Source organism: Dinoponera quadriceps, unplaced genomic scaffold (assembly GCF_001313825.1).
Source record: "Dinoponera quadriceps isolate SergipeBrazil2010 unplaced genomic scaffold, ASM131382v1 scaffold1395, whole genome shotgun sequence".
Classification (NCBI taxonomy): Eukaryota; Metazoa; Arthropoda; class Insecta; order Hymenoptera; family Formicidae; genus Dinoponera; species Dinoponera quadriceps.
The window spans coordinates 470,040-495,467 of NW_014556488.1; the positions used below are offsets into that span (position 1 = coordinate 470,040).

Genomic DNA, 25,428 nt, shown 5'->3' on the forward strand with positions numbered 1-25,428 from the left:
CCGAAATGTTCCCATTTTTCTCAGAGAGATCAAGATCTTGGCGTGTGTGTGTGTGTGTGTGTCAAAAAGTTTCTCCTCCTGTCTCCTCCATGTCGTTCAAGGAAAACTTTACTTACCCGGCGTGTGTCGGCATTTCCCGCAGTTCCTGCGCGCAGAATATCGTATCGTCGGCCGAAAAGATCGGATAGCCGTTGTTTCAACGGCTGTTAGAGAATGGCCTTCGCGCCATATTTGTCATATCTATGCCGGAATTACACGGGACATCCTCCCCCCCCCCCCCNCACGGGACATCCCCCCCCCCCCCCCGTCGAAATAGCCGAAAAGGATATCCAGCACGCTCGCAGATCGATTCCCGGTAGTCGATCCTCGTCGAGATCTCGAAATGTAAAATGAAAAACGCGCGAAAATTCGGCGGATGGAAATAATTCGCGTCGTATACTCGCTTTCCGTAAGGGAAATTCGCGCGGCGCTTATTGTCGGCCGCGTTTACGCGCCGGCGAACGTAACTATTCACGGCGATCCGTCGAGTGGAACAATAAGGATCGATTCCCTTGGTCTCTCGCGGTCTATAATGGTCTTCGCTTATGCGCGATAACGAGTTCGGCAATCTTCGCGCCGATTGCCGGCTCGCTTCACCTCACGGGCATTTTGCTTTACGCACGGGATACCGCTTGGACTTGCCCCCCTCCGCGTGGCCTATATTTACGTTTTACGGTAATCACAAAAATTGCACCCTCGCGGAACGTCGGGATTAAGGGCGTTTTTATCATCTTTCTCCCTTCGCCCCGGGTATTTATACGAGCTACAAAAGGTTCGGCTCGTTCGAAGGAACGCGATCGAGCCGCGAGAAAACGGCCGGGGAGAAACCCGTCAACCCGACGGATTTTTGTCCCCTTTTCACGCGCCGCTTGCTGCCGCCAAGTGCGATAGAAAAGTAGTCACGCGGGTCGTAAAATAATCGACGACCGCGAGCTGAGACGCGGGATCATCCCCACCGTCGGCGAAATCAAATTCAATCCCTCCGCCGACAGTGGAAAGTAACCCGCCGAGAAAATCGACGACTCTGAGCGCGCGCATACGCGTAGGCCTCGCCGGCGAGCGACGAGATATCGTCCGGAAAGTCCGCCGACGGGACACGCGACGTCGAGAAACGCGGCCGGAAGAATCGCGGGTGGACACTCGAAGCGGTCGATACCTGCCTTCTTCTCCGGCGACGATCCGCGCGCGCTATAGCGACAGTCACTGTCGCTCATTCCCCGAAGACTCCGAAGCGCAAGACGTTCGATGGAACGGACCTGCGGACGGCCCAGCTCGAAACGGATCGATACATCCTCGATCGCGCGGCGATGCGCTTTACAGCACGTGCAGGTTCTCGCAACTCTTGGACTTGCTGTCGCGCGCCCACACCTTGTCGAGCAAATTGCGCACCTTCAGACTGGTGCTGGTCCGGCTGCCGCGGTATTTCTTAGGCGAGTTGTTCTCCGAGCACGAGCCGAGCGGCGACTTGCTGCGGTTCTTCCGCGACCGCTTTCGGAACACGTCTCTGGTCCTCTCGGGGTTCTCGAGCTTCAGGCGGATCTGCGTCAGCAGGCCGACCAGCAGCTCGTCGACGTTATGATTGATGCCGACGGACGTCTCGATGAATTTGCAGTCGTAAGACGTCGCCATGGACTTGCCCTCTGTAAACGGAGGCGATTACAGGGAATATTTTCATTTGAAACGTCGTTCTGCAGGTGATGTTTTAGAAATCTTCTTTGCGAAAAACTGTAAGATATCTTTTGAAAAGTGCACAAATGTTTATCTATATTTCGACCATGTGCAGTAATCTCTATACATTGTTATTTTTAATATTAATAAAGTTACACATAATTTCGTGCAGCGTTGAAAGTTTTGCATGCCGCGATTCCGGACGTTGTTTGTAGGCTTCTGAAACCAAAACGGCGGAAAAATGATTAAACCTGTGGCTATCGTCTCTACTACGATGGAAAATAAAAAATGATTATTTATAAAACAGTAGAATTTAATAAAAGGTAAAATCGAGTTTGGTCAGTTATTTTTTTAGGTTTGGGAGTCCTAAAAATATCGAAATATTCGAGCTATTGATTTCGCCGCGAGATATTCACGATAGCCACAAAATATATGTCGTTTAATAATTTTTCTGCCGTTTTTTTGATTTCAGAAGCCTACAAACGTTCGGAATCGTAACAACCAATCTTTCGTGCTCATTGCAAATTATTTATAATCTTATTAATATTGCAGATAATAATGTGTAGAAATTATTGTATATAGTTAAAGCGTGGATAAATGTTTATGCATAATTTTAAAATTGTGAGTTTTATAATATTAAAAGAGAAACCTAAAATCACTTACCAAACCAAACGTTCGAAATGAGAATACCCCTTTAACTCTTTTCCTCTCAAAAAACGTTATAGTTATTTGATATTTCACATATAAAGCTCGAAGAGTGCCGCGACCTTTCGGATTTTAGATTGTTTTTTTAACTAACAGCGATTAATTTAGATTTGAGTTTAAAATTCAAGGGACGTTTCAGCCGTGTTTTTCGAGTTTTATGAGAAATTTCAGATGGAGTCGCTGCGCGGCATCTTCGGAGCGTCTTAAGACGGAGAATCTCGCGCGAATAAACGACCGACGGCATAAAAACGCAAACGCGATTTGCCTCTAATCGGTAAACTAAAAGCGCGGAAAATTAGGTGAGAGCCTCGCGGTACCTCGCCGCCCTCGTCGCTTCAGTTTTCGAGTAGGCGATGTAAAACGATTCTATCGACGTGACTTCGAAGCCGTTGGCGCGGACGTAAATTACACGCGAGCTCGCAACGATACGTAACAAGACGGTCGAAGGCGGTATCACGCGGGAGGAAAAACGTAATTACGAGGTAGATGCAATTAATCTAGTCACGTTTAAGAGTACAGGAACAGTAGCGCGTTCTATACAATATCCGCGCGTCCGCTCAGGGGTTAAATAGCTTTCGCTCGCTCCGTTGCTCTCGGAGAATCCGCGTCACCGGGGATGGAAAGATGGAAAACGAGCGAGAATGCTGCGTTTACGCGCGCGTTCACGTTATCTACGTCGTCCTATATCTCGCGTTTCGCGCTAAATGCCACCCCGACGACGACCAATAGATAAGCGCCTGCGAGGCGAACTACCCGCGAACGAAAATTTTCACGTTGTCGCGGCGAATTCCGCAAGACATTCGTCACTTATACGCGTGAGGGGAAAAGGGGGGAGGAAAAAAGCGTTACCTTCGGTCGACACCAGTCGGCTGCGAACCAGGTCGATCTTGTTCCCCACGAGAATCACCGCCCTCGCGGACACGTGATCGCTTCGCCACAAGGACTGGAGGACCTCCTCAGCGACGCGCACCGATGTCCGATCGGTCGTAGAATAGACGACGCAGTACGCGTGCGGTTCGTACGTCGCGATGCAATTTTCCGGCTGCAAGCATTAATCATGACGGACACACATTAACACTGACGGGCAACAATGGAGCTTGGCAGTCCCTATTTCCAATTCATGAGGCGTATGATTTGCTTGTTGCGCGCGAAACGGCCGTTTTGTATTGATAATCATCTGGGTAATTTCCAGAGAGAAAGAGAGAGAGAGAGAGAGAAAGATTAAACTCGCTCGACCAAATTAAAGTATTAAATAAACCATAAACCGAACTCGTCGATCGAAAAGTTGAAATTCTCAACACGGCATTACGAGAAAGCTCGGGGAGTTTTAATTGAGATCGCATTGAAAATCCATCTATGCGTCGTCCGTGCGTCATGTTTTTTCCGCTCTACCTTCCTGATTCAGCATTGTGTTTCTGGCCGCTTCGTTACGGAGCTTCGAATACCACTGGATATTCATTTGGATACAGGTCAATCGGAGAAACGCATGTTAATTACGGCGATGTCGACGAGAATCCGACTGCATATGTTTCAAAAGTGGGCGAGATATTTTTATCGCTCGACGGGAGTCATAACTCGTTGGCACATGACGTCACTAACGCTCGGCAGTGGTATCGCGAGAGTGCCGAGATAACGGCCAGAAGAAATGTAAACTTATGCCCTTTCATCGGTCGTAAAGTGGCGCGCCGCTTATCACTGAATATTATCCCGATCGCAACAATTAAAATATTCCGGATCTTCAAGGAGGTCGAAAATACCCTCGCGCGCTTTCCCGAGTGTTTCCATTACGCTTCGGTCGACGAGCGGGGCGCACAGACACGGAGCACGTGCATCTCGGTGTGTGTTATTCATCGTTCCCGTCGATTGATTCAAATATTTCGTCGGCTCTTGGACTATTTAATCTGACTCTCGTCGATATCGCGTTCATTAACATGTGCTCCGATCGAATCGTATCTGCGCGAGTGTCAGTGTCACGGCAAAGTACTCGGAGCAGTCGGGAGCAGGATGCTGGATCGAGAAGGATGGAGGGCGCAGGAGACACCGGCAATGATACATCATACGTTTCAAGATATGTCAAATCATTTGCCGTACAGCAGATCTCCGTTTTTAACGGACACGTGACGAATTTATCGAGAGTAGAGAGAAATACCCGAGTCGAAATTAGGCCGACATTCGTAGTCAGTCATCATTGGACAAATCATTATAGCTTTATTGATTTCGGATTGCTCGTCCTCGTATCTGCGCTTGTTACATTATTTCATATAAGACACGTTGATTCCAACCAGTCTATGAATACGAATCTGTGTAATTAATTATGTTTTGAAAGATGTTCTGCATAATTTATAACTTTGAATGCCAGCCTTGCGATATAATGTAAATCTTGAAATAGCTGACTTTTTTACGTTTAATAATGCTCCTTGGACCGCTAATACAATCTTGTTTACATCTGCCGATGCTTTTTTATTTCTGCTTGGCCTTGTGTTGTACGGAATCTGAATTTAAATTTAAATCTATTCGTAAATACACAGACAACATTATTAGCACATCACTGTTATCTTTTCCTTTAAGTGTCTAATTAGTTCTTTTAAGAAATTAAAATCTCATTGAATCTTCAAACATAAAAAAACAAAGTGGGAAGAGATGAGATTAAAATGTGTTGTTTCTTCTACTTACACATTTTCCCGCCAACTTTTATTGGATTATTCATTCTTCTCTTATCTCACATTCTCCACTTTTACCGCTCAGTTTATATAATTAATATATTTTTGACTGAGAAAAGTCTAAGAATACAGATTAAATTCTGGTAAGAAATAAAGTGAGATGATCGGATATTAAATAATTCTTGAATTCTGTGCTCCTTCGAGCTTCTTCAAAGGTAGTAAGTAACTGCAGCATTCAGATAGGACAATATATTTCAAGATTCTTTATTGATCCTCCAAACTCGACGGAATTTGCAGGATCAACGTAAAACTAAAATTTCGACTCGGGAGGCGACGCAAAGATTTTATAATTTTGATCGAAATAATTTCCGTCACATATATTTTTACACATTGTTTTTTGGTGAAAGAGCAATTTCATAGTTTTATTTCACATCGAAAATCTTTTCATCGTATTTTTATCCCTCCGAACGAAGTGTATGCGGTTGAAACTCTCGAATTGTATTGATCTCTTCATCGTTGCCCTTTCCGATGAAGTCGGACGAGTGATGTCGACCGGTAGATTGTGGTCGCGCGGTCGCGTCGTATTTTTCTTTATGAACAAAGAAGGCGGGCAAAAACAGTTCGATCGCGTTTACGGGAGCGTTTCTGTTACATAGTGTTACAAAAATACGAAAAACCTAGCGAAATGCAAGTTAATCCACACACGTTCTCACAATTCTTCCCTGTTCCGTAAGTCCAATGAAAAGCCACGTCTATTGCGTCGTTGCGCGCTTAATCCTTCCGCTCTACAAGTAGCTTATAAAAGAATATTCTTGATTTCTTTTCAACCCCACGAAGACGGAGCTATTTTTTGTTCTTCGCCGTAGATGCGCCGTAAGAAGCGTGTCTTTTGTATGAATATATCGTTGAGAGAAAAACCTCCTCCTCTATGGAAGTATATTATAAAAGCAAACTTAAGAAGCGCGCCACGCTATTGTGCCACGTTTACTGGCATAACTCATACAAAAGAAGCGGCCGGCTTATCGCGTTTACGGTTATGGCGAACGATTACGCGTGAAGTAGGAAATAAAAATGGAACACATTGTATCGCGGGGGCAAGCGAAGTTGTTATAAAACCTGTCTTCGTCGTGCGCGCGATCGTAATTGAGAAGCTTCCAACATTTTTTTTTCAAACTCGATACTTTTATTGTTAACGTCGATACGTCGTTGCGACCCAACGAATCGAGGAGTGTCAGCTTTCTTCTATAGACCATGTGTAAAATTCAAGTATTTAACGTATATATACAGCGCGAAACAGATGCGCGATTTTGACACGAAATCGTTAGAACCAAAAGGATCAAAGGTAACCGTGGTTATTCATTACGAGTGCTTGATAACTTGATACCCGAAAGCCTGACAGATCGGTTTCGCCGCACGTTCTCGATACACGAGAACGACATTAATCCTTGCGTTGCTGCGATTCACAATCGTGTGATTTACCGTGACCCGCGGTGTCACGTGGAGAACTATTATTTTTCACACTCTTCAATTTTTATCGGTACATCGATATGTAAAATCGACTCTCATGACCTCAATGGCGGATTTTTTTTTCTTTTTTGTAAAGCTGAGTACTCTCTCGGCTATTTGAAAGAGAGAGAAAGAGAGAGAGAGAGAGAGAGAGCACCTGCGCCAAATACGCTCAGCAATGCGCGTCGTTTCAATTAGACAGTCGCGACAGTGCCGATGCTATCGCGGTATTGTCGGCCGTAAGGAAAACCCTGGGGATTTCAAAGAACGGCTCCCCTCCTCCTCTTGAAATGCTTTTCTTTTTGAAATACAATCGAATTTCGCGATCGTGCCGCTTATCGTTGTCCCGTTCGTGCTACGTGGCATAGTTTCCCCGGAACGTGTATAATTGCAATGGCACGTTGCTGTAACAGCCACTCAAAATGTTCGCTGTAAGCAATAAATAGTAATGCTGGGTTAGATTTTCGTTCTGTTTCATGATTGCCGTGTCCGTAACGAAGTTCGCTTCGATGCGAAACCCTTTCCAAAAACGGTAGGGAAAGAGAACGTCAGCATGGGAAGAGGGCATGAAGGGAGGGGCAGCTTAAAATCATTGTAGGGGACGTAAATTATATTTCCGCGGGTATATTTTGCGCGAAAAAGCCGAGAACAATATACGGACCGAGTCGAAACGGGTAATCCCGGCCAACTGAACCAGGCTTAGCTCTAAGTGCCGTAAATGTCTCTCCCGGTTTTCAAGTGTCTGCTCGGCGCGCGGGAGAACGGAGCACCGTTCCCATCTGTGCGGCATCGGTTCGCACTTCTTTTTATAAAAGTGAAAAAAAAAAGCGATATCCGCTTTTCAAAGCATCTTTCCACGGGAGGAGAGTAATGCGTAAAATCCAATAATTATAATATCCGACGATTTGCGCGCGAGAATCGCCGCACACGGCCAATGTCGGGACGCATTTCAGATGTCGTGTAGCGCGAACGTTCGACAACCGGTCTCTTTTTTTCCGGCCTACTTTCTCTCTCTTTCTTCTCATTGGCAAAAATAGAAGCATTCCGGACCCGGGTTGCCCGTCGTCGTCTAAGGGAAAGGGATGAACCGGGGTTACCGTTGAACGACGTTAACGCAGCCATCCGTTAAAGGTTAAGATAGCAGCGAACCCACACAGGAAGGGAAAGATGGGAGAGGGAGAACGAGAGAGGGAGAGAGAGGAGCGGGTGTGCTGCGATTTTGCGAACGATTATACGAAAGAATTACCTTGAACTGTATCAAAGGCGCGCCTCGTGATATCGAATATATAGGGATCGACCGCGCTTAACGGTCGAACGCGCGGTATGGCTCGATGCTCGTCAATGACTCGGCCACGCTTGGCTGAACGGTCAGGAGAGAACGAAGAACGCTTCGTTAACCCCCTCAGGTCCTTTCTTACCCCCTGGCTTCTTTCTCTCTCTCTCTCTCTCTCGTTTGCTCGCTCATTCTCCCGGAGCTTACCGCGAGAGAGCGGTTAACTCGTCACGCGATAACTCTTACTTGGTCGGTTACACACAGACCGCAAATCGGACTGTCGCGCCGCATTTGGATGCCAGACGGACCGCAGGCTGGGGGGATAACATTGCTCTAAATGGGAATTTTCGCGCGGGAGCGTAGTCGGCGTCGCTAATGTGGAAAGTAATGTCGGTCGAAGAGGCAGTCGTGACTGGGTTAGATCGGGGCGTATTTCTTGATGACGGGTCCCGATAGGGAGTAATAAAGTTCGCGAGGTGTTAACCGCTTATTTGCCGTACATATCAAATGTATATATCGTGAAATGTTAATATACCGGTGACTGCCGGCGTGTCGGGAGATTGGGAGAGATGTCGGGACGTCGACTCCGGTCGACGTTCGTACCGATTAATTAACAGCTCGACGTGGATGAGAAATTCTGCGAGTGCCGTACCCTGAGGATCACTCTTGCGTTTCACGCTATCGCTTTCGACTCTTTCGCCGGAGCCGCAATTCGATTTCATTTCGCTGCTCTCTTTCTCCCTTAAAACCATAGAGTGTGATTCAATTTGTTAATTAGATTCCCCCTTTAATTTAAAGTCGTGATAAGCGAAAGAACTATTAGCGGCGCGCGTGGAAAAGCCGACGGTTGCGTGCGCACCTCGTTCTCTTTGCGATTTTCTACATACGTGTGTGTGTGTGTGTGCGCGCAGTCGAACAAAAGCGCGTTGATGAACAACGAACCGGCGAGGAATTCGCGCGTGAAAAGAAAACACCCTCGGGCGCGTCGCGCGCGCGTTGTGTCAGCGTATTTGATATAATTAAATAAATAAAATATACAGAGGTGTTCGATTTTAAAACCACCACGTGGTACGGTCAAGCGTCACTTGCGCGCTTTACTTTGTCGGCGGACCTTGCTAACGGATTCGCGTAAATGCGAAACGGATACAAGGCACTCCTAAGTTTTCCCTTAGCGAAGAGGAGAGAGAAAGAGGGAGAGCTTCTCTCAATTTATAGTCGGTTTTCCGCGGTGAAAATTTGATTACGCGCGCGAGCTTCTTTCGCGCAACTTCTTAATTTTTCCCGTCCTTCAGGTCGGATTAATCCGCGAGTGTTGCGCGACGAAAGACAAGCCGTACCTTTTTCGAACATTTATTCGCACCGGATGAACGTCGTCATTTATTTCACTTACGCGAATTACTTCATCAAATTTGCACTCTTTAATCTTTTCTGCACCCTCGACATTAATCGTCCCGGAAGGGGGGGGGGGGGGCGAGGGGAATGCCGTAAAAATCGCGATAATTTAAAAAATTTGCGCAGCTAACATTTGCAGCAACGCCCGCTACTCTGACATTTTGTGCATAATATAATATTATTTCGCATGCATTGTCGAAATAATTGCACGCGTTTAACAGCGGGTTTAGTTAATATTGGATGTTTAATGTTATGAATAATGGATGCCGTATCGTAAGCGTAAACCGCCGCTAACCGCTGCTGATGAATTACAGTTTATACCGCGGCGTATATTGCCTCAGCGTAGGGATCCATTTTTACGTAATCTATCTCCCCGTAGTAGGTGCACCCTGCTGGAAACACTACGCTCCCAGAGCCTCGCTCTCTCTCTCTCTCTCGCGCGCGCGCACGACATATTTCACGGAATAACAATGCTGCAATTTCCACTTGAATGTTTAAACGAGGATTACGGCACTTTCGCGACTCGCGTTATCGTTCCCGCGCGAGAGACTCCGCTGCTTCTTGCCGAGAAGAAAAAAAGAGAGAAATTCGGACGCTTCTCCTTCGATTCGCCGACGCGAGGTAATCCAACTCCGGGGATCTTCATCGAGGTGAAATCCGATTGAAATTAATCGCGAGCGTAATCTCCACCGTCGTCGGCGATAATTCGTTACCGTCTCGACAACGAATACGTAACTCTTCCGTCCGTCCGGCGGAAATCGATCGCAGGCGGGCGGGTCGCGTAGTAAATACGCATTAACCTGATAGACCGACCTAATACAATCCCAGGACTATCGACGGGATCGCGGACGGCGTTAGAGCCTCGCGGCGGTGTGACGTGATTAGCGATCAGCCTTGACTTTTCGGTAATACCAAGAATAACAGGGGCTCGCGCCGGGAACGAGCGAGCACGGCCTTCGGTCGCCGGAATTCCGTGGAATTCGGGAAATTCGCGCATCGGCGCGGCAGCTGCTACGTGTTCGATCGCAGCTGCCGCCGCCGACACCGCCGCCTCCGGTTTGCGGAGCAATCGTTGCCGTTTCGCCCGAGACATGCGAGATTCGACCGCGAGCGAGCGAACGAGCCGCTAGCGAGCAGCGGCTGACCGCGTGATACAACCGTACACGCCGAACAGCGCTGCGAACGTACGTTTTAATTAAAGGGCAAATTCGATTGAAATTGTCTGGCGAAGCGTGGCGGCGTTCTACTCGGCCTCGTAGTCACCCTCCCCCCCGCCGAATGTGAATGTACGCGAGTGTACGTATGTATATTGCGGCGGAGTCGCACATTCGCAGCGCGCGTCAGCTCGCCCACCGTGGAAAATGGATTTTAATTTAATTCCCGCGGTACAAAAGCACACACACCGCGTCCCCCGGAGCCTCCGCCGCGATCCCTTTCGACCCTGTCCCCTTGGCTGCCCCCAACCCCCCGACAGCGGGTTAACTCGATTACATTGCCCCCGTCGTGAGAGAAAGAGAGAGAGAGAGAGAGAGCACTCCGTACAAGGCTCGAGGTGGCCTCCGTGAACGCGACGAAAACGACCAGGCCTGCTCGTTGCACGAGTAGGGGGCGGCTGGAGATCGAGCATGCGGTGAGGATGATTAGTTCGGGGCCACGGAAAGTGAGCGGGTGCGCATCGGTGATTAATTGACTATGAAAATTCGCGAGGGTCCCTCGTCTCGCGAACTTTGCTAATCGTGTTAGCCTCTTTCTTATTATCTCGCCGTTTTGTCCCCCTCCCCCGACAAAACGCGACTGAATTTTTCATAGTTCTATTTTCCCGTACACGCGCGCATACGATCGATCGTCGTTTTCGTTTTCGTCGTCGCCGAGAGTGAGATATTCACTTTGGGGGTAGTCTGGTCGATCGGAGGAAGGTAAGAAAAGGAGAGATTTACATTTCCCTGTCGTCGTTCTCGGGGAGGGGCGATTTTGTTCCGAGAGCGAGCGGCGTTTCGTGACTTCCACCTCGCGAAATGCAATGACAGCGACGATAACGATGACAGCGACGTCTGGTCGCCCGAGTGATATAGACGTGCGGTAGATGACCTATTCTGATAGAAGAGCACACCGCTAACTCACCGTCATCTCGGCGCAGGAATGATCAATGAAAGTCAATTCCGATTCCTCGCCGGCCAACAGCACGCTGACAGTTTTCTCGCCGGACTCGTCGTCTGGAATAAACGAAAGCGACGGAGGGGGAGTATAAGTGGACGCTCCGGGCAGGAGTACATATAATTAGACTCTATAATTAGTCGACGATCATCGGATGACTCTTGGTTCGACTCGGCAGCGCACAACAACGGGTGGGCGGAAAAGAGAGAAATAAATCGCGACGTTTTGCGTCGGGAAGCACCACGCCTCGACTCGATATTTTGATGCTGCCTCCGATGCTCTTAAAGATTAACTTTGCGCTTACTTGGACGACTTGTAGTCTAATAAAAACCCACTTTGACGATGCCGATACTTTTTATAACTTCTTTCTCGAACTTTCAATTCTACAGATTGAATATTTCAATGTCTACCTTCAACAACCTATTTCCAACAAACACCAAGCGATATTACATTAATATTATCATTTCCAACGCAATAATGTAAGTACGATATAACGCATTATGTAACATAACAGTTACGTTGGGAAATTATAAGATCGATGCAATGTTACTTGGTGTTTGCTGGGTTTTCACGCTAAAACAGCGGAAACGGATATTTAACGCGTCATCAGAGTCGTCCAAAAAAGTTATATTAAATTATTAAAAATTGAAATTGAGAACCTATTTCGCTATCTTAGCTCCTACTGTGTCGTAGAAGATGTAAATGTTTAACATCAGGACGAAAATTTCGACCCGGGCGGTGCATTGAATCGCGCGGCGCGATATTTCTCCTTTCAGCGCGGCGTCACGCCCGCGGGGGAAGCCGCGTTGAAAGGGGTGTGCAAATATTTCCGTTGACCGCTGTCACGAGTATTTCCACTTCGAATTGTTTCGCGGATTGTCGCGAGAACAGCGCGCCACGGGGCTGTCCCGCGCGACAACGTACAATGCAAAGCGATCTCGCGCGGCGGAAAATCCTCGAGAGGAACCGCGGAAAAGTTCACTCGCGCTCCCCGCGGTTCGGAGAAGAGAGCTTCGCTCGGAGAATCGCGATTCTCGCGCGGGGCCACGTGCGCCGCGAATCGATCGCTGACACACACTCGCGTTCTTCGACGGGGCGAGGAACATGCGGGGGAGGAGAGGCGATGGATTTTACGGCAGCGATGGCGCAACGACGACTCACCGATCGAAGTGTCGTAGGCGTGCAGGTACTCGGAAGTCATAAATTGAGACACCAAGGAGCTCTTGCCGACGGCGGGGGCGCCCAGCATAAGAACACGGTAAGGTGCCGGGCCCTGGGACGCGCTGCTCTCCCTCGAGCTCGCCAACGAGCCCGCCGCCGAGTTCCGCGCCGATCCTGGGTACGAGGCCGTCAGGTGCTCCGTGCTGCGTCGAATAGAAGAAAGGCTAGGCGCGTATCGAGATTAGGGATGCAGCTAGACCCTCTGTTGGCGGTGGGGACATACGATTTCACATTCTCCCTCGCGAGCGAGGATTTCGCGCGACTCGCTCGCGATTGTCTCTTGTTGGAATGTTAAGTACGTTTAAAACGGGAGAAATTATTCTCCTCGAAACGAGCGACCATTACGCATTTCACGTGTGCTGTTCGAGGAGAAAATAAATCGAAAAACGCCGCGGCTTCGTTATTATGTATAGTCTAATAAATCGCGTTCTCGCGTGCAGCTGTGAAAACATAATTTAACACGCTAAACACCGCAATCTTTTTTTTCTTTTAATAGCCATAATTAAAGAGCGGAATGAGATTTTTATTATATTTTCGGGCATATAAAACGTGCACAACAAAACGAATGATTCTCCAGCGTGAATGTAATAATGAGATATATTCTATTAGGAAGCGCGATTTTCGCTCGACAGAAATCGACGAAACGAGCGATTTCTCATTAAGAAACGTTTGAAGACAACGAGAAACTGTAAATACTTTTAGAAGCTTTTTACTTAGCTTCATATGGCGCAAGTAGTCCGAGTCCGGATAAAAAGAGAGAAAGAGAGAGAGAGAGTAGCACTTTGCGGGACGCAGAATATATCTCAGAAAGATTCTTATCTTTCTCGCGTATCTCTCTCTTTCTTTCTCTCTCTCTGGTCTCTTCGTCAAAATAATTTCCTTCCCCAGACACAACAGAGTAGATTTCTGTTTAATCATTCGTTTTGCGAAAACATTCGTTCTAACGAATACCGGGCGTCGCGACACGATTCCGTTTGTAACACGCACAAATTGAAATTCCTCCTAGGCCTAAATAAGCAATGAACCCGAGCAAGACAAGGCGTCTCGTAAGAGATTCCCGTCAAACTTGGGGAGGAACGTGTTCCCCGAGCATGTAAGACGATTTCACCTCGCTGGAAAATTTCGTCAGACGCCCCACCGTAGCCGCCCTCGCGTGCTAACGGCGGCTTCCGAATTTTCAAATTTAAATGTCTCGGCAACTAAGCCTCAAATCAAGATCCCGCCGAGGATTGACGGGGAAATAGATTTCTGTGCGCTCGGCGCGGCTTAATTCGCCGGGATCTTTTACCTTCTTTTCCCATTTTTTCTTCTCAGTGTCAAATATAAATCTATAATCGAGCCCCTCTCCCCCTTCCCCGCTTGAAGTTTTCATACAGGCGACGACCTCGAATTTCGGTCACGGAGTTTGTGTTTCGCGCTTTCGACACGAACTCTTATTCTTCCGCGCCCACGTGTCTGACGCGAAAACGCGATACCTGTCTCTCACCTTGGACAGATATCGATATCAAACTCGATAATTATGTATCGTACGGAGAACAGGGGAAAGAATCGTAATAGGTTTATTTGCTCCGCGTATGAATATTCAACGTTTCACGTTTCGGTCTGCGGAATCTGAATAACAAGATCAACGCCGACAATGGCAGCGGCTAGTTACTTGCGTCGCTAGTACTCCGCTCGTTAGTCCCGCACTGTATTATACGTATGTTTTGTCACACGTCACGTTACACATAGACATTATGCGCGCCATATCGCCGTGAGGCAAATCGGAACACGTAGACGTATACCGGTAGGTTTACTTCGAAATTGAATGTACCGCGACGTTACGAGTACGTTCAGCGACAAACTTGTCCCGATTTCTCGCCGCCATCGGTGTCGCATCGATGTCGAATCTAACGATATTCTTTCGCGCTGAATTAATAGACTTCCGAACGAATCGATAGACGAAAATCCCAAACGGAATTTCCACGGAGAATTTTTCTCTCGCGGAATTATTACATGCGAGATCGGACGGAGTACATTTACGGATTGCAGAAGCACGCCGTTAAGTACACCTCAGATAACGGCGGAAACGCTAGACGTTACCGCTGCAAATTGAAACACGATATTCGAGTATCTCTCTTCTTTTTCGAGAGGGGGGAAGAAACTTGCAAGTCGACATCAAATGGATGAAATCAGCTCTGTTAAGAGACCTTGATATCACGAGTCGAGGTTTCTGATTTTTTTTAACGGGGCTAACCTGTGATGGGAACATTTACCCCGGACTCGAAGTGCAGTTCAACCCCCTCCCCTCTGCAACGATGCTGGAGGACCGCGCTTTAAGGTCCAACGCGCGTGTCTACGTCACTTGAACGCCACACGTAAACTCACGCGTTCGATCTAGAGCAACGGTCCAGGTCGTGCCGATCCCTCACCTCTCCCCGCTGCGACGCTTCCTCATTGACGACGAACCGGAGATGGCGCCGGAGATATTTCGCGTTCCCTCCGAGCGGAACAATCGCGAACCGCTCGACCGTAGGACGATCGGCGCGATCGTCGTCGACGATCTGACTGCCACGGCCGTCGCCGACATTCAGCGGAAAAACGCGTCAATTTTCCAGCGAAATTCGCCGGTGACGAAGAGAAGAGCTCTCGCGAGACGTAACGCGGAGAAAAATGGAGATAACGCCGTCTCTCAAGGACGGTGACGAAAGAGACTCCGGAAATTCGGAGCTATCGAGCGAGAACCCCGTCGGTGCGACACGATGTGCCTTTCGATTAATAATATTTCACGCGAACAAAAGTGACTCTTCGCGCTCACCTGGAGTTGCTGGACGCGACGCTGTTGTTGGAGCGCGACCTGCGACTCTTGAGCGAGTCGCCCCGGTTCACCACGCCTTTCCCCGTGATGCTGAAGTGCCGCAGCCTGTAATATTCCTCCTCCACGCCGGTGTTGGGCATACTCGCCACTCGCGATCTCTGTTGCGGAAGACACAGGTAATTCGGCCGACCGGAAGAGCGGCTCCCGGGGGCCTTCACCGATTGCGAGCGGCTGTGATGCGGGCTTCCGTATCTGCGGGATGGGGCCGTCCGGACGTTACTTAACGGCGTTGTCGCGCGATATTTCGGGAAATTTCATCGGAGGCGAAAATGTCAAGAGTCTCGCGCGAATTTCAAGTCGACGGTGAGATTTTCGAGGGGAAGCTCACCGCGGGTGCTTGAGAAACGGGATATTCTTTTGTATTATCGGCGAGAACGCGCACAGTGCATCTCGAGTATCGGGGAACAATACATTCTTAAACTCGCATATATATATATATATATATATATATATATATATTCTGCATTCCATTTGAATATATATTCTCATGAACGCAAATATATATATATTTGCGTACATTTTATATTCTGAAAGGAGCGCGCGCATATCTAGGGGGGTGACACGCGCGCCTGCAGGAATTCTGTCGCTCATAACGCCGTCGTCCGTCCAAAGTATTGACTCCCGGTGAGTCGGGAGACCTGCGGGAGCCGGATACACACGTCTGGTAAAAACTCGAAGTAAAATTTCCGGACAAAGTGTCCGCTGCCCACAGCGGTGAATCACTCAAGATACACGAGATGATGTTTACCGAGAGTTTGCATATTTCTCTCTCGGGATCTTGGAAATATCGCTTCCCGATACCGCGATCGGTACGCATCGTCGTCCGCCGAGGAGGAATCGGGGCGATCGATACGCACCTCATCTCGAAGTCGTGTATCTCCTGCAGGGTGAGGGTGTTGGCGACGTCCAGCAGCTGCCGCATGTTCTCCTCGCGCCGTCTCGCGTCCGCGTCCGGGTGCAGCAGGATCGTCGCCGCGGGCGCGTCCAGCGAGAGGGACGGCTGTTGCACCACGATGGTAGCCTGGGTGGATCGTTTGCCGCCGCCGGCGCCGGCGCTCCCACCTTTCGGGGAATGAAAAATTCAGTGAGTCCGTTACTCTCGGCGGGCTCGTTCGAATTTTTCCGCGGGTCACGGAAGAGAGACGAGACGGAATTAGACGTCGTCTCCCCCCTCCGGACCCCTGTGTGCATCCCGCACGTGCCCTTGCGCCCTCGGACGCCAACGCGAGCCGTCACCCTCTCCGTTCTTTTCTCGGCTCTCCTCCTCCTTGCTCGCGAGGTCGCCGGGAGGCGCGCGTGCCGGATTTACGAGAGAGACACATCCGTGCGGGACCGCCGTTTCACCCGTCGCTCAGCCTGTTTTCACGGCGACGATGATGGCGCGGGCGACGCTTCCGACGCGCCGATCTGATTAGATCGTCTGATTGCGGATAATACGGGGGATAAGAGCGGCGTTTGCGCATCGACACTTTTCAGTACTTTCTATTGTTATCTCTCCGGCGCACGTGCTTTCAATCCGCGGTGTCTAATCCCCCCTCTCGAAACAGCAAAGAAATGCCCGAACAGTTTGTCCGCCGACAAACAACCGAAGATGGGGGGGGATCGAAAGTGAGAAGCGAGGGAGAAGCTTGCTCTTCGATTAATTTCACAAGTGTCGTTTACTTTGGCGGAATATTAAATTGAGGCTTGATTGGCGAGAAGATTCAATTTCGAAACTTGATAATCCGGTTGCGCGTCGAGTATCAAAAATATTCTACTTCGCGTCGCGGAGCAGGCGTGTCATCGTGTGACACGTGGAGAGAGAGAGAGAATCCAGGGCGAATGGTAAATCCGAGATAACACGGGAACAGTTTTGCTTCTCTTTTTTATCAGTTAATCGCGAAAATTACATTGACTCGCAGTCGCACGCAGCAAACGTGAAATCGGATTCTCGAAAAGTCAGAGTCCAGTGGAATTTCAGTCCCTTGGAGATGCGCGGGTGAAACGTGTGAAAATTTCCGCCTGAATAGCCGCCAGCCTTTTTCATCGCATAAATCGCATAGGATGCATATTTGATCGAGGATGATTCGCGTGGCATTCGATGGAAAAGCGAGACGCGGGAAAAGTTCATCCGGTAATCGCATGATCGGTCGGATAAATCCGCGGGCGAACGTTCGTTAGCGTACGTGTTACGCACGTACGTACCTACCTTCGCGAGCTTCGCTGCTTCTTTCTCTTTTTCGAAACGCATGGAATTCGGAATTTCACGGATAATACCACGGCTGAGATCCTTTTACGAGTGGGCGGGTGAGCGAGCGCTAGTTACGGCACGTAAACTTTTTTCATCCCAGATTTCGTTCCCGGTATAGCAGTAATTTCTGATCTGCCCCACGAGGTCGCGCGCGCCGATGGGAATCTCCAAGACGCGTGCCTCCTCCCTCACTCGTTTAAACAAAAGTTCCGCAATCTGCGAACTCGAGTCCCGGCTCTCTCGGTCTTGCCGGCGTGCAATTGCAATTACCGAGATTCCATCCGCCGGGCAACGTGTGACGGACGGAATGATAACCGGCAGCGCGGGGACGGCGATCCCGCGGACACCCCGGTAGTGTGTAACCAGTGAATAGAAACAAACAGGTGACGATAAAGCGTGATTCGACAGCGGTATTCAGCTGCAAGCGCATTCCCAAGTCGCGTCCTCTTTCGCCTTTCTCGCGGCGGCGTAGCCGAGCGATATCGCGTCCCAGGGATGAATATCGCATGTCGACAAGTCTACGTGTCTATCTATGTCTCTACTACCCATATATCTATTCCATTCATCTATCTGTCTAAATCTATAACGATAAATATCTTTATTTCGCGATACACACAAAACCAAGGAGAAAAAAAAAACAACAAAAGAAGAGGTGGAAGTCCCAAGCGCCGAGATGCGATCTTAGCTTTCCTTCGGCGGAAAACAACACTTTCGAATACGGAATTTCCTCTCGGGACAGTCAAATTTGTATCTTATCTTTCGTCTCGACGAAATTGACGTGGAATTTCGAAAGTATAGATATAATTCCCGAGACGAAAGAGTGAGAAGAAAAATCGAGCTCATGAGCCCGTAAATATTGAGGGAACTTGACAAAGGCTTAATCGACTCTTCTGAAGTCCGTCTTTAGCGGCGACATTAAGAACATCTTTAGACGAGGAGAGCCGCGTCGAGCCTCGTTAATTTCATTGAATACTTATGCGAATACGGTTCCGCGACGATGATGAAGGAACTCGCGTCTCCGATTAAGCCGTGATTCGGCGCGGTATTATCAACAGAGGCGAATTTTCGCGTTTTCCGGAGAGAGATCGAAACGTCAGACCGGCGACAGACATTCCACCTCGGCTACGACGCCGATTTTCACCCGTCGCAGACACAACGAGCGGAGACATTAAGAACGTCGACGACATCGAGCGCGCGCGTCTCTCATAAGGACCGTCTCGCGGGAGCGACTTTCGTCAAGGACGTAATATCCATCTCCGTGTTTTTTTCCTTTCACCCCCATTCTCCCACGGGGTCGATAAGCGTTGTCGTCGTCGTCGTCGCCGCTCGTAGCCGACGTCTGGGATACGCGCGAAAGAGAGACGGGCAAGCGTGTGTGATCGACAACGTGAGACGACAGAGATGCAGCGTAAGCAAGAGATGGAGAAACAAAAAAGAAGAAGCCCAAGCGCATTCGCACAGTCGCATGTTACCGTATAGTGCGTATCCACGCGACACCAAAAAAAGAGGCGGCCGTCGGAAGATAGCGGAAAGTTTCCCGGTAGTCGTATCCGCCGCTCTCGTTCGCGTTCGTCGTCATTATTATCGCAACCGTCGCGTGATAGTCGTCGTCTCGACACAGTCATCGTCGTCATCGTCATTATCGCCATCATCATCGCGCTCTCGACGGCCGCCCCGTGGATACGGGAATGACTATATCGTCTATTCGCCGAGCTGTTATACCTATTGCGCAAAACGGGAAAAAGACCCTGACCCATGAATGAATGGCTGAAACGAGTGGATGAGATTCTGAAAGAAAAGAACATCAATTCATTTCCTTAGAGGTACCGTCCATTTCTCTCGCCTCCCCCCCACCCCCCGTTTTTCCTCTCCCTCGCACGCAACCACGCACGCACGCACTCGCTCACTCACGCAACATGCCACGGATACACGCATATACACATGAACAGACGACGGGAGGTCGATTCGCGCGCCGATGTCAGTTAACGCTAACGTGCTGCTGGTTAGCGAAAGTTCGTTCCCTTTATCCGAGAGAGCGCGAGGTGTCCTTGAAACTTCTCGTGGGATTCGCAGAAAGACGACGCAAGGGTGAAAAGCGGCCGGTAATTTCGACCCTCGGCGGGACGGCTCGCCGACGAGTGCAAAACCAAGCCGTCGTGATTCTTCTGCGATCGCTTTGACAAAATGACATTGAACGGGTCGTCGGTTCGGCTAAGAGGGTTCCTCGTCGGATATCAGGGGGTGCGAGTGTCGTAGGTGGCATAACTGAGAGAACTGTAAAGCTCGTATCGTCGACTTGGCGTTTCCACCGCTTTCTACGATCTATAGACGACGAGTCCGTTAACTGGAAGTTACTAGTTAAACGACGGAACTATAGAGCCGGTCACGTCGATAGCTATGCTTAAATAACTCTGGTTAGTGATATACCGTCGCGCGGCTAAGTGACACGACTGGCGGACGAAATCATTGACTCGCGATCGATGCTAACCGAGGTTGCCGCTTGCTTGCCTGTCAATTCGTAATGGCGAGCTGCGCGCGCTCGATCTTCATTCGAGCGATCCCGGTTCATCAGGTGGATTATCGCGGGCATGAATTGGACGGGCTGGGAATGAAAGTGAGAGAGAGAGAGAAAGACAGACAGAGAGAGTGAGAGAAAGAGAAACAGTCGCGTCCCTCGGGCTACGAAAAAAGAGAGAAAGAGGGGGCAACGTCGATGGGGGCGAATGGCGAGAACTCGAATCTTCGCGTCGCGTTGATGAAAATAGCGTTGTAAGCGACTCGGCAACGCGAACGTACGCTGTGTCCTCCGCGGTGCTACGAGAGAGAGAGAGAGAGATCGGGAGAACTCACCGGCTGATCGTCCCCGCGACTTGACGCTCCCGCTACCCTGAGCGTTACAGCCGTGGGTGTTGCACGGTTGAGCGCCTATGAGCGATATGTCGAGCGGATTGGTGGTGACGTTGATGTTGGGCCTCTTTTGACTCCGCTTCAGCTCAGACTTATCCAGCGCGTTCACCTGGTTGCCGATCCCTTTGCCGAGGTTCGCGTAATCCATCTGGTATCCCAGCCGGGCGTTCTGCTTGTCCTGCGCGGCGACCAGGTTGCGAAGCGAGGAGCGCGGGTCGCCCGCCGAATCGGGCTGGCCCGCATCCACGGAGCCTCTCACGGGGGTGCTAAACGCAAAGCAAGTGCAGGTCTACGCTTTCGCCGTGATTACACGAGAGAGGCGGCGAGCGAGCGTATTTACGACCGAGCCGAAGAACACCGACTGCCGTTTCCCGAGATCCAGAGCGAAATCTAGCGAAAGGGCTCGATTCGGAAATTGCTCCAAAGTACATTCTCCGACCGTAAACTTTGCGTTTACCCGACGGGAGAGAAAGAGAGAGAAATAGACGCAGAGAGAAGGAGAAAGGCCGTGGGCGAGAGGTATCCAAATTCCCTTAAGAAACCCCGGTGTTGTTCGAAGCGGAAAAGAAGGGGCGATCTTTAATCCGGAATCGACCGTGCGAGCCGGCGATGCGAGATCGAACGAATTGAAATCGGCGTAGTCTCATGGAGCAAGTTATCCGCATTATCGCTCGAAATGGACCTCCCTTCCGTAAACTTGGTCAATTTCTCTCATAATTGATCGAGAAGACGAATAAATATTGAATGTATCGGATTTTCCCGCGCTGCTCTCGCGACGACTTTTGTCGCGCGTACGAGTTATCGACCCGCGGCTCGATACCGCGCGCACAGCATCGCCTCGCATTCCTCGCACGTAAGATCCCCACATCTCACCGACGACGGTCGCCGCCTCTCTCTTTCTCTCTCTTTCGCTCAGTCACCACGGAACCACCCTCGAGATCGAAAGCGGAATTCGGGCAGAACGACTCATCGCGCGAACTCGCTCACCTGAAGAAGTCCGCTGCCCGTAGATCCGGTAGGGGCGGCGTTCTGCCGCTGCCAAAGTTGAACCGGGTCTCCTGGTGCGCGCCGACTATCGGCGTAGGTGGCGGCACGACCGCGCCCTCCGTGCCATTACTCGCGCCGGTCGACAAGGAGCAGCCGGTGATCACCTTCGAGCCACTGTCCGGTTGGGTCGAGTCGAGCCGTGAGCGGGAACAGCGGGTCATCGACGGCCCCGCCTCGGTGCCGTCGAAGGTGCAGAGCGGCGATGACGGCGAAGACGGTACCAACGGCGGCGGTGTCTGCCGGTTCGTCGCGACGGAGATCGGCGAGGTGGGCGACGCCGGTGATGAGGAACGGCTAATCGCGGTCTCGTCGGGATGTCGGTGACCGGTGTGGATGGACGGTTGCGGCGAGTCGGTAGCGGGAGGCGACATCTCGGCCGGCACGTCGATTAAGTCGAAACTGTCGTCCGGCTGCTCCCCGTCCGTCGTCGTCACCTGGGGAACGGAAACCGGGTGGCACACGCGGCTGCCGATGATTGCGTCGCGATAATATTATAGGGTCTCTTTCGTCGTTTTCCGCTCGATTCGCGTTCAAACATTCATGAGAACGTACACGGAGAGAGAATTAGCAGTATCGATTTAAGATTCTCATAGGCCAAGAACATTTAATCTTATATGAAGATAAAGTATTCGCTCACACGAAGAAATTCGACACATAGTTCCACTGCGAGGACGATAAGAGAACTTTCTACGAAGACCGAGTGTATTTATTAACGCGTTAAGAATGAATCCCGAGCGTCACGGGCAAAGAGGTCCGTATGACGAGGCTCGTACGGTCGCTTTTGTATGTTTAACCGCTGAAGATTGAAATATGGATAGAGAGCACGCGAAGTCCGCTGATTAAATTCGAACGTGAACGGCAAAACCTGTGTGAATTCGCCGGCGACATCGAGCAGCGTGAATTCCCCCGGCGATTCATCAGGGCTCGCCAACTTTGCCTATTCTTCGATGCATTATCACGACTTTTGTTGATTATCAATTATCGCCCGACGTAATATTTACGCGCCGCGACGTTTACGAGCTTGTGCCGGCGTTACACAACGAACATTTAAATGCAGCGCTATCCTCGCAAAAGTACGCGGTGCGGTTCAATGTTAACGTCAATATTGACAATCAAATAATAATAACCGTGATCAATTGGACACTTAAATAATGTTTCCCTCCGTGTTGTGTGCGTTGTGTACATCGCTATTCGCTCCTCGTAATTGGTTTTATAGCGGCGAACGGTGATGGTGAATACACACATTTCGCGATAACATTTCCTTTTTATAATTCTCTTCATACGGGGAGCACGTCAACTTTATGTATTTTTACCCTTTCTTTTTTTAAAGGGTAATTTCGCACGGTACACACGGGTTTTGCGAACCCTTGCCGGACGTATTTCGTTATGGATAGCCCTCTCGACCAGCGAGAGAAATTTCATTATTTCTCCCTCCGTATCGTAAACTCCTTTCTAGTACTACTTCGCGAATGATATTTTATTTTATCCTCCTCTCATTATTTCTCACCGTGTTATCTTCGCAATTATTTAAACTCCGTGGCATCTCAACGTAACTCCGACTTTGACCGCGTAATTTCAAGCTTTTCGGTTTTAATTTGAATTTTACTTTTTAATTAGTCGCTTCACACGACTCGCTCGCTCGCTTACTCGCGCCCGAATTTTGCATATATTTACACCACCGGAGTACCACCTCTCAGAGCCAGTCGCCGTTTCGAATTAGCGCACGCAAAAATCGAGCGAAAAACAAAGTAGCGTTTTTGTAACGTTAACGTCCGCGCGCTCCTACCATAGTAAGCATCGTGTTTGCGCTGTCGGTGCTCGTGTTGATCGTGGTCTCGGACGCCGTGCTGGAGCCCATGACCACGACTTTCGGCACCGTGCGGCAGCTACGGCTGCCGCCGGCCGATTTAAAATTGAATCGCCGGATCGCGGACGACAGCAGGTCGCCGTCCCGCGCCCCGCCGTCAGCTCCATGCTGCTGCCCCCGCGATGGCTGCGACTGCGATGTATCCCCCGTGTCACACGCGCTACTCCCCAAACTGCCGCATCTGTTCGCCGACTCGCGACCCCTCGAGCATCCCTGGAAGACAAGGCCGCGGATTACAGCGGATACACACTGACTTGGCAATGACAGCGGGACGATTCGCCGGCTAAGTTCGCAAATCGACCATAGAGTTGCTCTCTTCCAAATAATTGTCTTCCAAGTTCTCTTCCTCCGCGTCTATAATATGGTAGTTTGCGTTATTTGAATTTCTCTTCAGGTTATTTTCTCGCGTGGCGGTCGCGTTATTTTATTTTTTTCCCCGTTTCGGAGTTATTTCTTTCGCGGGTGGCGGAAGTCACGTCTGCATTATTTTAATTTTGTTCCAAGTTACATTTCCGCGAGTATAGTAGTGGTCGGGTTTATGTTGATTTCTTTTTCAGGTTATCCTCCCGCGTGCATCCTAGTATAAATTGAACCTCATGAGTGCCGCCTGGCCATTATCTAGCCACTGGGTAGATAAATTTGTGTGTAACATCGTTGCTGGCCAAGTAACGCTTCCGCTAACTTACTTCTCCTAGATAATGGCTGGATAAATAAGTTAGCTGACGGTTAAACGAAAGAAAAATTACAGTTACAAAATAAGGAATTATAACTACTTTCCAGGCAGCGATGTAACTGGCTTTATGGAAAATTTTTATGGGATAACCTTCCAAATTTTGACTTGACACCTGGCCAAGTATACGGTAGTTCAAATATGCGGTTGAAGTTAGGAGTGATGTTCGAAAAAAAAAAACAATTTCATTTCTTTCAAGTTTGATATCAGTAAAAAATCAGAAATACACATAAAACTGTAAAATTGTGCAAAATGTGTCAAAATCAACGTAAACGAGAAAAATAGAAAGGATTGCGCGCGTGCGAACATTCACACAAATTAAAATTCCTGCCGAGGGCCCCAGTAGCTTGGACAAACAAATGACAATAGTTTGACACTCCGCGCGCTTTGTCGGGACGGTTGTTTTCAACGAACTATTTTGTTTTCTCGCGCTCACTTGGGACTTGTGTTCCGGGGTGGACGGTGGATTTGGTGTGTTCGGCAGCGAACCCCCCGCAGGGGTACAGTGCCGCAGTCGCGCCAGGGCCGTGCGAAGCCCCTCCGTCACGAGGCCCTTTTATTCCTCCCGATACCGCCTCCTCTTCGCCGCCTCCTCCGCGGTGCAGCGCTTCGCGCGTCCCCCTCTACCCGCCGGGTTCACCTTGTCGCACACGACGACGGGCGCCCGCGCGATCACGAGGGTGCACGGGAGCCTCCACCGTTCGCCGCTCGCCACGGGGATGGTGATGATCACCCGCGGTAAAGTGGTGAGATTCGCCGGTCCGCCTGGTCTACCTCGTGCCGGTTGTGCCGCGCCTCGCTTATCAACCGCTACATCCACCATCTCACGCCGCCTCCACCCTGGCGAGGCCACCCGGTTCTGCTCCTCTCTTCCTCCCCCTCCTCCTCCTATCTCGTTCGTCTTCTTTCCGCCGCCTGGAGGCACGCTTCGGCGAAACGTGATAAAATTAATGACCTACCTAGTCGCGATCGGCGAGTAAAACGAGATACGTGATTAATGATCGCGATCGTTGAGTGATCGGTAATCTGGGGAGCGGTTTTTACAGGGGTTAACCGGAAAGCGCCGGGAGCAACGAAGCTCGAGATAATCGTTTTATAATCGCGATTAACTCTTTGCGCCCCGAAAGAGAAAGACCAAAGTTTCTTGCTAAGACTCGCCGCCGGTTAAAATA

At 49.8% G+C, this 25,428-nt stretch overlaps 1 protein-coding gene across 4 annotated transcripts in view; it reads right to left on the reverse strand.

Moving 5' to 3' along the window:
- Nucleotides 1–302: 302 nt before the first annotated feature.
- Nucleotides 303–25,428, reverse strand: part of LOC106747708 — a 35,279-nt gene continuing 10,153 nt past the window's right edge. The window contains exons 3-12 of one of the 4 annotated variants that reach the window (XM_014625512.1): nt 24,693–25,171; nt 23,446–23,739; nt 21,600–22,093; nt 20,556–20,878; nt 16,333–16,537; nt 15,416–15,667; nt 12,559–12,782; nt 11,365–11,456; nt 3,262–3,454; nt 303–1,679 (exon numbers count right to left, since the gene is read on the reverse strand). In XM_014625512.1, coding sequence (XP_014480998.1) covers nt 1,354–1,679; nt 3,262–3,454; nt 11,365–11,456; nt 12,559–12,782; nt 15,416–15,667; nt 16,333–16,537; nt 20,556–20,878; nt 21,600–22,093; nt 23,446–23,517 — 2,181 coding nt within the window. In that variant the 5' untranslated portion in view covers nt 23,518–23,739; nt 24,693–25,171 and the 3' untranslated portion in view covers nt 303–1,353. Of the gene's footprint in view, nt 1,680–1,740; nt 1,927–3,261; nt 3,455–11,364; nt 11,457–12,558; nt 12,783–15,415; nt 15,668–16,332; nt 16,538–20,555; nt 20,879–21,599; nt 22,094–23,445; nt 23,740–24,692; nt 25,183–25,428 lie in introns of those variants that run through there. The other 3 variants (XM_014625513.1, XM_014625511.1, XM_014625514.1) reach the window with 3 other exon arrangements.